The 15,929-nt window shown below is 32.0% G+C and overlaps 1 protein-coding gene across 3 annotated transcripts in view; it reads right to left on the bottom strand.

Annotated features, from left to right (window-relative positions):
• The window catches only part of LOC114119271 (putative polypeptide N-acetylgalactosaminyltransferase 9), a 120,112-nt gene that overhangs the window by 24,313 nt on the left and 79,870 nt on the right, over positions 1-15,929 (bottom strand). For 2 of the 3 annotated variants that reach the window (XM_027980778.2, XM_027980780.2), the window contains exons 4-6: positions 12,398-12,567; positions 6,234-6,398; positions 4,576-4,724 (exon numbers count right to left, since the gene is read on the bottom strand). In XM_027980778.2, the coding sequence (XP_027836579.2) occupies positions 4,576-4,724; positions 6,234-6,398; positions 12,398-12,567 (484 nt within the window). The remainder of the gene's footprint in view (positions 1-4,575; positions 4,725-6,233; positions 6,399-12,397; positions 12,568-15,929) is intronic. The other variant, XM_027980779.2, reaches the window with a different exon arrangement.

Here is a 15,929-nt window from a genome sequence, read left to right as displayed (position 1 = left end):
GAGTCGTATTATTACTATAAATATAATATATATATATATAACTCTACACATACATGTAACGTCGTGTATATAGAGAGCATATAACACAATATACTTGAGTTTTGAACAGAAACGCTGGGTTCAATTTTTGCGTTTTTAATTTTCATTCTATGGCACTATACTCGTTACGGTCATAATAACACAACGGCGAAGGAAGATAAACATTTATTTTGTTTCGAATGGTTTATTTGTGAAATAAAAACAAAAACAAAATAACCATCATCGAAATCGCACGAGTATAAAACCTTATGCCGTCTACTACCTGTCCTCGTGACTTTTTTTTTTTTTGAAAGAAACTTTATTATGATTTGCTTTGGCTTGACAAATAATATAATTATGAATACCAATCAAAACAATTATGGGCGTCCCTTGTATATATATATATATACAGTAAGCATAACAATATATATAACTTACAAAACGGGATATTGTTTACTGACCATGCGAATATTATACATAAATCCCGTTCTTAAGTAAGATTTGCGGTGTCGACGAACGAGTGCAAGGCCAGATTAAAGAGGGACAGAGAGGGCATTTGCAAGTTTTGTAAAATTGTTTAAAATATTACAGCATAGTAAGCTTAACATATTGTGTACAAATTATCATTTATACTTTAAATGGGGGAAAAAAATACTCGCAGCGGGTAGTAATATTTCTGAATATTATGAAAATATCTGCGATAAGGTGGTCGAACAGTAGTGTTCACCTACATCTCGATCGGTGTTGTAGTAGGTAAAAGAACGTAATAATATACAAATAAAATAAAAAATGAAAGCATTGGGAAAACGCAATTTCATACATGGAAAACGAACGTAAGTTTGATTACGGAATGCGGGAGAGCAAATTCAAATCAAAACTGACAATCAGTGAGTTCTGTTGTGAAACGCGCGTGACTATAAATCCACGTCGAAACGATAATAATTGTGTAGTACATACATCACAATCATGAAGTTGTAATGCGTTAAAACGATCGCCCGCTGTCCTATAATCAGATCGATATACTATTATTTATTACCATTGATGACGTACATCCCCCCTATATAACCTAACAAAAGGGACTTAGCACTAGCCAAGTTTCAAATTATCTCAGCTTATGTCAAACCCAATATAGTATTTAACTGTAAAAATAACATACAATGAGGTGTATTATTTTATAATATTATTGTTATCGGTTAATTAAGTTATTTTTGCGTTTATGTTATCGAGACAAATTTATCATTGTAAACAATAAAGCAATATTTGAATATTACTGCAACAAGAGAGGTTAATCTAAACGTAAATAAAAAAAACAAATCACAGTTTATACTTGAGTGGGAATGTGTAATGCAGCATTTCTTAGATTGATAGTTTATGAGGGATTTTTTCTAATTATATAGATTCTAAGATAATTATGATATTTAATACCATATCAATTATAAGCCGCTGTTATCAATCACAGCAGGAACTACTTATTGATCCTGTAAAAGTGAAATCATGTGGGTCGCGATAGATATTTCGGGAAAATTTAATACATAGTCCTAAATAGATAAAATAGGTAGAGAACCATTGATCATAAAGTTATTTATAATTTTACAAGAAATTTAAGAAAGATTATAGGTATTCTGAAAATGATAGATTTAAGAAATCGGTCATACATAATATTATACCTAATAGGTACATAATATAATATTTAAAATGAATAATGTACATTTTGATATCCAAACGTTATATAGGACCTCGAACGAAGGAAATGAAAAAAAAACAACAATATATAGTCACTATATTATATACACGCGCTACACACACCCACATATACTGTGGTGTCGGTTGCCAGAACGATGTTTAACGTGCATGCGGGGGGCGATTTCGGTGTTTCCCCGAAAACCCGTCGTAAGTGTATTGCCCAGAACGACCAGGATAATAATTATTCGCGGTCCACGTTATCAGGTATCCCGCAGCGTAGACTACCTACGGCAAAAACGTTCACGTTGGATTTTTTTGGCAAACATTATTGTGTCAAGTTTAGGCATATACAGGCGATTCACTAAGCATTATCAATCTTTTTCCTTTTACAATATTTCAATTATTCAAAATTTATATTTGGGAATTAAAAAACATAGGTACCTAATAATATTATATTTTCAAATGTTTAAGATTTTTGAACTATACATGAATAATGTTCTGTGGACATTAAAACGATTATCCTTTAAATTATTTACAGTGAAAAGGAGAGATTGTAATTTGAAAACAAAATTTTGTATTCACATAGAGTCATGTTTAAAGAGTACGCATAAAAATCTCAAGAACTTAAAAATATTTTATTCAATAAATTAAAATTTTTCATTATATTAAGTGAAGAATATGGGATGAGCGTGTTTAGTGAATCACTTTGTATATACTTACATGTATTATACAGTATACAAGTATACTAATATATATCATGTATGCATGAACTTAACATATCTAATATATAAATACCTATAAAATATTAGGATATTTTTGGGTTGGTTTGACCAACATATGACCGAAGTCAAAATCGAAGAAACCCGATGCAAAAGCTATGTAGACTTATTTAAAGATAATTAATTGCGAATAAGTCCAACGAGATTTTAGGATTTGAAATTATATGTTGTTGTTAATCGATGTAAACTGAGGGAATTTCCTGTTTTCACACGCGAATCATTCGAGATCATTAACCACGGAGTTCGCGTTAATGCGTGCATTTAGACAATAAGTACGATTTAGAAAACCCTGTATAGGTACAGCCTACGACTGTCGCTTTGATAAATAATTCGAAACAGATGGCTGTTATATCGCACGGGTTATTTGTTTAGTGGCTTTGTACCGTATAAAATTACCTGAATATTCTAAAATAACTGGTTTTAGCAATTTTATTTGCTAAATTTTCATCAATTTATGCCCGTGTACGCGGTGATGCATAATATTTTATTTTAATAAAATAAGGTGTTTTTGTTTATGGCCACAACCGTATAATTATATCCAACATTTTCAGCTCGTCAGACCGGTATATTTGTGGCGAAGGCACCGCGCCGTAGATGACAATAATTTGTCGGCGATACATATATTCATGATATTATCTTAAACGATATATCCGAATCTATAATACCCGAATATACATAACACGAACATACATATTAATAATAATCAGTCAACTACTCGGTTAAAATTTTTTTAGGCGCAATCACTAGAAACAGGTTGATTCAGTTGAATTTTACCGTACAGATAATCGTATTAACTGCACAAGTTAAAAATAGCTATTAATGTGTATTGTGTACCTATATTCATTTTTTTCTTTTAGTAATTCTAAGTCATATAATTTTATTTTTTAATTATACTGCGCAACATTCTATGCAGAAAAAACTTTTATTTGGTTAACATAGCTTCTTGTCAGGAGATTCGATTTTCCACCTTGTCGGACATTATTTTTTTCATTATGGCCTCGTCGGAACGTATAATATTTTACAAAAATATTTTATTTTCATTCTCTTACTTGTGTGATATATTATATGCTATAAACAATTTATTTCTAATTTAAAGATTTTCAATTAATTCATGCACATTTTATTACCTATCCGATTTCAAAATCATTGCACCTATATGAGGATATTAACGCGATTGATGATGGTTTTGTATATATTACATGTAAATAATTATTGGAATGACAAAATTAGCGATATTACTGTGCCAAATAAATATATGTACTTTGGCAATGTGTATAATATATATTCCGATGATGATGATGATAGTATACAAACATTTTGAAACTAACGCCGTACAGACATCAACGACCGACGTCATCGAACAACAGTGCAATGCACTATTAATATAGGATTTCAGACCTTAATTAAATTAATAGGCGTTTCCCAATTATAGTTTGAAAACTGTTAACGCGCACATTTTTGATACATTAAACCTGTCAATCGAATCAAGAGTATGTAATATGTATATATTGCATATTATCTATACACGCACATATAATAATATATTATATTCATGGATTAGTTTACATTAGACGCACAGTCAGTTTTAAACGTGTAAACCCATACTTAATATAATGGACTTCGCATTTCAAAAGACTCTAGAGAATTTCCCATAATAAACCGGCCGTACTTGAAATTAGGTGCTTAAAAAAGGTCCTATTTGATTTTAATTAACGCTCGCGCTAAAAGGAACAAAGACAATTTTTTTTTTTAGAAGATGCAATATCCGCAAAGCTAAGCGAATATTTATACGGGGTATATCGGGGAGAGAGGGTCGCCTACAAAAGCTTTATTCCGTTTTATGTACATAACATAATAATAATAATAATAATGATCATGATATATATATTATACGTATTATAATATGCCGTAAAAAACATCAACCACGGTCGAGTGGCCGCAGTAATTCATAAAGTCTGTCTCGACTTCTATAATAATATTGGTATATAGAACACTATTGTACACTGCATTTAAAATATAAATCTATTGTCTTTTGACGTAGGTACCTAATAACGTTTTTTTTTGCATTTAATAAAAAATTAGGTTGATCTCATACCTGCAAGTTCCAATCGAATCCTCCGACGTTCACGCCACCGGCGTCTCTATAATGGAACTCCAGAGACGAATCGTCGATTACGTCAATCACTGGACACACGACGGTCGACGCTTCGCGGGCAATCCGGTCCAACAATGGCTCAAGCCATCCTGAGAAATAAAAACAACAATAGCCACCAAAGTGTTACAAACAAGCGCACGTTTCATTCACACGTGAACGTTTATGCATGATAATCATAATTTAACCGTCTGTTAGTATAAAAATACATTAGTCGATGTCTATTATAATTATATACCACCAGACGAGAGTGTACAAAATCGCAATGAACTGTTATGCCTATGTTATAAGAGTAATTGTAAGTAATCGTAAGTTTCGAGAAAATATAGTTGAAAAACTGTGATTTAAAAATGTTGTATTGTAGGAATATTTTAATACTTTCTTAGAAATGTATATAACTTTATATTTAAAAAAAAATAAATCGAGATTTAAAGAAAAGTGTTAATTGTAAGTGGGGTAGTCAATCCTATTGTTGTATTTTAAGCTCGCTAAACACTATTAAAATGAACGATAAAATATTATACAAATTGAAGTGGTAAAGTTTGTCGATTATTGAAAAGGTTTAATCGTTCTCTTGAACACAAAGTTTTGAAAAAATATTAGTACACACGCAATATTGCTGAATTACAGTTCATAAAATAAATAACTTTAACTGTGTGAAAATATTAGTATACCTATACACTAAAAATGTGTTAATAATTTAAAATCAATACAATTTTATTCGAAATGGAAATTATGGCATTTTACTGAAATGGGAAAACGTAAAAATGAATAAAACAAAAGAATCAAATTTATATACCTATATTTTGTGTTTAAGAAATTCAAAAGGCAATAGCTATAATCGTTAAAAAAAGTACAATTGACCATTGACATGAGAATTGATGAAACATTAGTTTAAAAAGATACAAAATATTGGAGACGTAAAAAAAACAATAAACAGAAGCCGCGGTTAAACTAATAAATCAAAATGACCGCGACGACGTTAGACGCGCCTGATGGTACATAATATGATAAATATTATATGGTAACGTTAGCAAAGCTGCTGCCAAATAATATGCCATTCACAATACCGCACACGACAATACCTCGAACGAGTGTAAAAGCGATTCCAAATAATAAAACAACAAAAAATAATAAAAGTCCATTTACTTGATATTATATTATATAGGTATATGTTATATGATGAAAAGCTGCAACAGCGGACGTGTGCAGGGGCCACATATTATAGAAACACATATATACACAATAAACGACATAGCATACGACGGGCACAAACGGATTTCGAAACAATTCGGACGAATAATGATTATTACGACTGCCGGCTGCTTTATATTTCCCGGTCAGTACGGGATAATAATAATATAATGTACGTCACGTGACGATATTGAAATTTATTGTTTTGGGCGCAGATATTCGGTCTGAGATTGTCGCCCGCATTTCGTTATTGACCACTAAATTTTAGCGCCGTTTCGAAAATCCGCAAGTATCCGCGACGAAATGAAATGTAATACAATCATAAATATCACAACACGTCTTATATTATTACTATATTATAATATAATATTATACTATTTTATAGTTCCGTTGTCGACGAGACTTACCTTCGGTACACTCGCAATGCGAGTCGAGATAAGTGAGAACAGGCGCAGATGCGTACCTCGCACCCATCAACCTGGCTCGTATAAGTCCTTCTCTTTTTTTGGCGCGGACGATTTTTATTTTCGGATAATTTTCCGCATATTCCTCAAGTTGAGTTTTGAGATGAGCTGAGGAAAAAATAAAATTCATAAACACATTAATATTATTAAATTATAATATACCTAGGTATATGTCATCATCGATAATGTTATTTTCATATTTAAAATATTTTATTCGTGTGTTGTATTATAGATTTACACAGTTACAACACCGCACCAGGATCTCCTTCCGAACAATTTAAGTTTGCGGATAATTTATCAGAATAGTGAGAAATTCTGAGTCAAACATTACGTAAATATACGTTTGAAGGATGTTGTAGACACGAAAATCGTACGGAATGACGAATTAATGACTGAATGTCGTGATTTCATCAGCGTCGTGTCTCGTGTATATATATAGGTAGTTGTACATTGTATGTGTACCTTCGTCAAACACGCTACGCTATTCAATAACCGGTGGAAATGTTCCGACGCGTAATTGAGTAATTCGTTTCAGCGTATGTATATTAATTATTTCAAATATGAAATTAATTAAACAAGACGTGCGCGGTAATCGCTAACACGAAATATCCTATCAATATTCCAAACACAGTCGTATCGATTTTGGAAGATATACGGGTTTAAATATCGATATACAATATCTAAAAGCGAATGTCCAAACACTAACGGACCTGACAGGTATATATATTTTGTGAATTGGTATTATACTATGTATAGTATAGCGTTAAGCTATAATATGTATTTACCAACGTCCCATGGTTTCAAACGCCTATATACATCATAGTCAATTATTTCGTCCACCGGCCAAGCGAGAAATCAATAGACTTGACACTGCGTTTTTATTTCGTGCTAAACTAAAAAGTTTACAATACGAACATCATAATCGGTCCTAATATTGGACGTAAAGAAGTCCACATAGATTACAAAAAAATTAAATATTCCCAAGACTTTGGAAACACAGTTATAATTGACTTTTGATTTTTTCGCCCAAAATTGCATGTACAAACTTTTAGTGTATTATACAACAATGCTCATGCAATTAATTCGAAATATTATACAACGTAAATATATTTATAATGTATCATTGCGTATACTGTGTCACATCGTCACGAGAATAATTTCACTATTAAAATGTTGGTGGGTCGCACATTGTATTATTATTCGCAGTGAAAGGACGATGAGTGTATATTCTACATACAAATATACTATAGTATATGGGACATAGGTAGGCGGAATTGGTACACTGCTAATTATTCCGCAAATGTTAAATGGCCATGTTCGATTGATGAAAAATGCGTCTGGTAACGAAACACTGATTGCAGCATTGTTCAGGTACATTGATTGCGATGCTTAGCGATCACGACAACGCTATAAATCAACAGTTATATACAAACGGTCGTGTGAGCAAAAACATCTTTAGCACAAGGGACATGATATATTAAGTGTTAACAATGCAAAGTGATGTTTTACAATTCCCGTAAACAATGGACGTGCACAAGTGTGCACGTAGCAATCAGCCGATTTACATTGTTTGCATGGGTTTATACGTTCGTTCAAATTGAATTCATTTTCTTACCACCTACCTACCGTTTGTTTGATAAACACAAATAATAATTTGTGAGTTCGAATTATGTTTTCGATAAATTTTTAAATCTAGCTTTTTGCACGGTGAATTTGTTCCCAGTTATTCATTGTTTATTATTTAAAGGACTTTTATAAACAGCAATAGAGTTGTAGTTATATATTATGTAAGTATACATAATTTTATTTTTCTGTTTATTTGTTTATTTATTTATTTTTTTTGATTCATCTTATTAAATAAAAACAAAAAGTCAATAATGCGTTGATTTATCGAAAAGTGTACAAGTACCACATAAAATATACCTGGGTATAATAATGAAAATTATATGTATTATAAATATATATTGTGAATATCATCAGTGGGTGAAATGCAGTTTATATTATATTCGATAAAGTCAACTATAAATAATATGTATTGCCAAACACCGGAGATTGATATTCTGATCGCACGGCTATGTAGTACAATTTAATACTATATTATTATTATAGAATCGTCGGGACATCGAATCGGTCATGCAGCTTGACAAATTTTTGAGTTATGACTGCGTCGTGATGACTAGAAGAAGAGCGCCATCGGATGACCTCTCACCACTGTATATTTCCATGCGACGAAATCCATGTTATAGGATACAATATATTGTTCCTTCGCTCCGCCACCACCCGACCAACGACTTGGTACGGGACACCGGGTCGTAGCTCACTCATACTCCGGAACGCGTTACCGCCCATTAAGTTTGTCCAAAGGTCAGATTTATGTTTGGTGTTTCCTTTCTCTTGAAAATTTACCCGTGAATAAGACGTATCCGGCGATGGCGGCAGCAGCCCGGGATTAATTGGGTCGAAAGCCTTTTAATGACCGGAAGCGGACGTGTCCGTCTGAGATTGGCGAGTGAAAATCAAAAGGCCAAATTTATAGGAGGTCGGTGCGAACCTCTTTGCCCGCTGCCGTTGGTTAGGTTAGGTTAGGTTATATATGTATATGCGCGCGCACATATACACACACACACCTACACTTACCTACACACACACTAATTGACAGCGTTCCACTATAATCGTGGTAGCCATGTTGGGTCGTTCCAACGTGAGTATTATTATTATTGTATACAAAATATATGAACGACACCAAGTGGGATGGATTAATAAGAACATAATCAAGAAAATCGTACAATCAGAAATTATGTTTGTGTTATTTACAGAAATTATATGGTAACTATACATAGACCAAGGCAAACTTCGGTATGCGAATCTCGGATTCTTGCGATTTTTCGCACGTGACCGGTAAGAAAATTAACGTATTAACGTATGCGCAGTATAATAATATAATAAAAAAATATATGTATGTTTAATAGAGACATGCTATATGATAGAACTTTGTATTATTTTGTTCCTCCTCTTACGCCACTAGCTTATTTGTATATTATATATTATTATATTGCTTATCAACTTTTAACGCATTTGGTGTGTATAATTTATATATACATATTCTTATTTATAATATACTTCCCCGACTGTATTTGAAAACTTAATGGAAATTAATAATTCGACTTATAAAATATTCACATAAATTAACTATATAAAACAGTTGGGTATATCCAATAGTTTATGAAACGCATTTTTATTTTTTAGTAAACTAAAAACTACTATTATAATTTATAATATCTATAATAATGGTGTGATGGTTCAAAAATACAGTATATTTATCTTATAATATCGTATTTCAAATATATTGATAGGAAAAAAAAAGTTATTGACGTGGACAAAAACGGTTTGATACGCTGTATAATATATTGTATAGGTACTATTGCGTTAAAATTATTGGAAATATAATGATGCAGATTTCTGTTTATATATTTATATATCATACAGGTGTATAAGTTTATAGAATATATCGTATATAAAAATCGTGTATCAACTATATAGGGAACGAAAGAAAAACATAATACTTACAGAAACCTTCACTCTCTGCGCCACCACCCAGAAATTCCGAATATTCAATAACGTTTCCGATATCGATCAGTCTATTTTTTAATGGTTGAAAAATGTTGAAAAACGTCCACGGCCGTTATTTATTTGTCGTATTCATCGTCATCATTATACCTGTGATTATTTTCCCTCTTTTTTTTATATTTTTATCTTTATTTTGGATGAAAATCGAATACCGTTTTGGACTTTCCACTACACAGTACATTAACTGTAAATACTTCTAAAATTTTAGGAAAAAAATATGTAATATAAACAAATTGCTCACGGTTTATAAAGGCCTATTATAAAATTTTCCGTCCCGCTAGTTTTAAAATCACAACTGTGAAAATTAACAACCTCTTTAACACTATTGATTCAACTACGATTGACTTAAGACTCGCGTTTATCTGTGGAATAATAGATATAAACAGATAGTAGTCAATTACCGATTACCGTGATGCGACGAACGAAATTAAATGGGATACTCAGCGTCGATAAAACAAATTGGCAATTTCGTAATCTAACGTTCAAATCATGGTACCGTTCTATGAAATGCAAATAGGAGAAACGATTGGTTGCTAACCAAACGGCGGCAGAAATTACTGTACCCGCGAATGAAAAAGTAATATTCTTATTTATAAAAGAATCAACAACACTCGCTCGTTTACGACACAACTGCATCGTGTCATAATAATTATAAATAATGGATGTAAATTTAAAATCGCATTTCGGTATCGTCAAGGTCGAATGACGGAATATCGATGCAGTGCAGCATGCAGTTTTATCGTACAGCGCATTATGATCTTAACCTTTTATACTATTATCATCATCATCGTCATCACACGAGCAGCACGTCGTCGCATTGACTGCCGAGTACTCTTAGATAGTAAAAGTAATAGTAGTCTGTATAAAATATGGGTATTTACAACATGGGTAATATAGTAAATTATATAATATTAAGTAATCCTGCGGCGAATACGCGAGTGCACCGCAATTGCCTACACTGGGCGCCGTCTTACGCGCCGTCATAATGATAATAATATTATAATGTCATTATTTAACACTCTAAACACGCACAGTCGTCTCCCGCCGCAGGACTGTTTTCGGTTTTCGTCGCATCGGCGAAACGCCAAGTTTGTATTAATATATTATTTTGTGAATGCGCAGTTTGTGGTGGTGGAGAGGTTAATGCGTAGCGCGCGACAATAACTCGCCAAACGCATACGTAATTTCAGAGAACTGAAGGAACGAGACTTGAGGATTGGGGTCACGCCTGCTCAAATATGAACATAGAAGGATAAAAAAAAATCGTTAAAACAAAAAATAACAACGCGAACTCCATGACACATACACCTCTGTGAAGAACTAATTAAAAATATGTTTTTTACGCGTACCTACATGGAACAACTTAAAATGGCGTTGCGAAAAAAATGCAAAGTATAATTTATCAAAAGATCAAATTTAATTGTTCCCTTCATTGTGAAACATAATAATTAGAGTTACAAAATTTGCCATAGCACAGTATTTTTTCCTAGGCACAACCGACAATGTATAATCATTATAAAATAGATAAATATAATAATAATATTTGTTCGACTTTATATTAACTAAATTGAAATTATACATCTAAAATATAAATTAATAAAAATTAATTAACTTTTGTAAAAGACGCAATTCATTAAAAAGTGTCAACTAATTTTAATTTAAGGAATAAAAAATTCTGAAAACAGAGTTATTTAAAACTGATAAAAATATATCTACGAAAATAATGTATTGACATACATATATAACATATGTCTATTGTATATATATATTATAATACATACCGCGAGTTAAACAATTATAACAAAGCATAATTTTACCCATTTTTAAAAGTATATAGGTATAGGCATAAATATAAAATTTAATTGAACATGAAAAAAATAAGTAATAAATTGAATGTTAATATTTAATTAAAACTATATCTTTACTTTCATTTTTTAACGATTGCAATAAATTAAAAATACTATACGGAATTAATGTTACTGAACTATGCAAAAACTTTAAAATGTTGTTTTTTAATCTTTATGATTTATAAGCGTTATTTTTAAATTAAAATGAATCGCGCGTCGTCGCCATTGCGTATATATAATATTTGTTCTTATACCATTAAAGCACGGCAGTTCGATACGAAATAATCCAAAAAGAATTTATCTATACCTATATATATCATAATTTGTTCGTGTTCAGCATATAGTTTTATGTCAAATAGGCTATTGCATTCACGTAAAAAGCGAAAACAGTTAGGGATATTTTTTATTGTTATTTTTTTTTTTTTTTTACAAAATGTAACTACCTAACTCGTTTATAATCTTAAAATAATTATAACTTTGGCGGTATACACTCTACGAACCGTTATTATAATATCGTTTACCACTGTCGTCTTAACGCCACAATAAATGTGTATTATACAAATTACACGTTTGAAGAAATATATGTAGTATACCGTGGCCTATATACAATAAGATATTTATATTGTGACTCACGCATATCAGAATAATCGTCGACTAGAATGATTTCCCGGATGAGGTGTTCCGGCGATCTATCCAGTATGGAATGCACTGTCCGCAGCAAAACGGACCACGCCTCGTTGTGGAAACACACGATCACAGATGTCTGGGGTAGATTGTCCAAATATCTTCCCGGTTTTTTGCACCTAAAATACAGAAATAACGACTTTATATATATAAATACGTTCATAATGTACACATATATAATATATGATATGTTATTGTTATCGTGCGTGAAGCGAATTATTATAATAAATAGATGTTTAAACCTAACCTATTCTATTCGAACTACGTCTCTTCCACCCCGACCGCATAGTGACTACCCCAAATCAGCTCCATATAGCTGTTTTTGCCCAGCTAATGGTTCCAAAAGCAATGAATATCAATTACACGTACACCGCACGGACGTCACGTCATTAACTGACGCATTAAGCCACAGCTTTTCACTATTATAGGTATTATATATTCCTTATACATACACACATATCACACGTTCACATATCACAAAATAACCTATGACATCAATAGAACCTTGGTTATGGTATAGTGTTCACTGTGTAAATTGATCCCTGGCTATAATCACGCGACCTAAATATTATGTGTATTATATATATTTATATGAATCCACACACGAGATCATACCTTTCATTATTAGGTATACTATGATGATAGTAATATGAGTAAACATTGATTTCACGATTATTATTAAATCAGCATTGTTAGGAGGCAGTGCTCGGAGTGCAGGATAAAACGTTTCGGGTCTTTGGTGAAAAAAACGCATTCATGTCCAAATAACTTAAAACGTTGAAGTTTTGTAAGCAAGGGTTATACCCAAAAAAATCCGTTTATTTATTATATGGCACTATATATGGCAGGTCATATATCACGTGTGGGATTCAGTGGGAGCCGCCTTTTTTCTAGAGGTTGGACAATGAACTACTAATTCACAGAGATCGATATCGAACGAACTATAATACGTAAACTATATTTATGCGCGCCCGTGTGTACACCGTAAACGCGTGGGGTCCAAAGTTAATAAACGGAAATTTGTAAAAGGTCCCAGGGTCTGTGTTTAAAAGAGGGACTAGCATAGGGAAAAAAACAAAACGCTTTTCAACCGGTGGCTTTTTGATTTATCGCCGGATCCCGTCGAATTAGCCACCACGTTTAAACGGATAAAAACAAAAAACGAAAAAGCAAAAAAAAAAAAGCCGAAATAAGCGAGAGAGGGTGATAGAAGGTAAATGCTGGACCTTTGTATTGTGTGCGAACTCGAATGAGGTGAAAAAGGCTATTATTTTGAATTGTGTGACGTCAAAAGCATGCACAACAGGTGGCTTTTTGTGCATATGGTGTCCGGTATTCAGAATACTAAAGAAATGAGTTTATAAAAAAATTTGCAGCGTAGTCAAAATATTATTATTTAAAAATCAAATTAAAAGAACTGGGCACAGCGCATAAGCTATAAAGCATAAATTCACGAAATTAAACCAATACATTGGTAATAATAAGAAGCATATTATTGCATGAAGTATTAGGAAAACGCTGATAACAATGCTGATAACGTAATGGGTATACAAGCATTCCTGAAGTACTGGAACATTTATTTGCATGTTATGTATTTTATCGACACAATATTGATGCTCCGAAGGAATATTTCATAAAATAAATTATTAATAGTCATACATCCAAAAAGAGAAAACTGTACTTAATGCATGCCAGAATGTAATTGTTTGAAATTTGATAGTATAAATAAAATAAATAAATTTATGCGATTAATTACATTATCTTTGATGAGCGTATACGTGTTTATGATACGGCCATGTTTAGCACCTACACACTATCCGTACAACAGAATTCGAAAATTACATTATTTCAATACGTCATAGTTTTCATGTATAGATATTAGATAATAATACCTATATATATATCAACGATGTTAAGTCTAAGTAACCGTATATTATGACTCATCGCCGTAAATGCAATTAATTCATACTTTAAATATGGTTTATAAAATAAAAAATTAATTCAGCATAAGCTTTATATTTAATTCAAATACTTTGTTTTTATACATTTTGTATATATTTTTTGAGTTTTAACTTCCAAAAACATTCAGACCAAATTGGTCAAAAAAAGTAGATATATCATGATATGTCTAAAAATAATTACCTAAAATCTCATACTATACCACACATATTTTACATATTTTGTATTATGTATGACCTATACCAATATATAACTGTCTGCAAATATAAATTTATAAGCATCCTGTAAATATATTATTTTCAAATTTAACTAACCTTTTTTCCTTAATCATTTGGAACAGTTATATTATTTTTGTCATAAAAATAATAATAATTAAAAGTTTAAGTTAAATTTATCTTACATTTATAAAAAAAATAGTATTAATAGGTATTATTTAATTATTTTTTAAACGATAATTCACAATTATATGCAGCATATTGTAGTATGTTTGTAACGCTTGTAAAAACCTATTATTTATTAAGTTTATTTATAGTATACCTATAATACATCATGTTATATAATATATTTATTAATTCTATTTGAGAATAGTAAATTTATATTTATAGTTTGATTCTAGTAAAATGTGCACGTAGTAGACACCTTCTAACAACACAATAATACAATAATATTATATCATATAGGTCAGGACAGTAGGCTAATAGTATACAATACATAATAAACGTATTCATCGTGTTTCTAACACATACATATAATGTTAAAATGTATAACGAAATAATGATTATCGTTAAGATCACAAAATTGTTTCGATTTCAGGGTTAGTAGAAACAATAAACAACTCGACGTCTTCGTTGTTTCAATCGTTATTACAACACCACCGTCGACCTTATGATATCGCGAGTCGGCCGAATCCGATTGTGTACGCGGTGGCGTTCGGCGATCGTGAGCGAGATGATCGTTCATCTTACACCATGCGTGCGTGTACAGTATATATATATAGATCCGATACTGTGGAATAAACAATATCCACCTAAATATTATAACATTATACTAATAGAGAGACAATGCTTACGTCCGATGGCCTTAAAAACGGAATCAAATTATACTCGCAGCGGCGAAGGACGCGGTCGTTCACGGTGTATGAAGACGGGTCGATAAATGCTTTACATTAGTCCGCCCCGCACGCTACCGCCACCGATGCTTTGCCTGACGGTTGGAGTGTGGTATGCCGAGGTACCTCGTGATAACGAATTGCATTTGTCTGTTCATTATATTATCGGCCACGCGTGTATAATAACACAACTAGACAATATGTATTACATAATATTATTCTACATGTGTACGAGTATTATATATGTGCACAGGGATATAGCAGGGTCAGGTATATGTACGTGTTATACGCGTGTAGGTATATATATTATAATGAGGTGGCGCTGCAGCATAAAAGGAAACACATGGCACTATGACAGTGTACGTCACGTGTGACGACGACCTCGTTTGCATTATATAATAACATATATTTAAT

The sequence above is a fragment of the Aphis gossypii genome, chromosome 2 (genome assembly GCF_020184175.1).
Source record: "Aphis gossypii isolate Hap1 chromosome 2, ASM2018417v2, whole genome shotgun sequence".
In the NCBI taxonomy this organism is placed as follows: Eukaryota; Metazoa; Arthropoda; class Insecta; order Hemiptera; family Aphididae; genus Aphis; species Aphis gossypii.
This window is presented reverse-complemented; position numbering and strand designations above follow the sequence as displayed.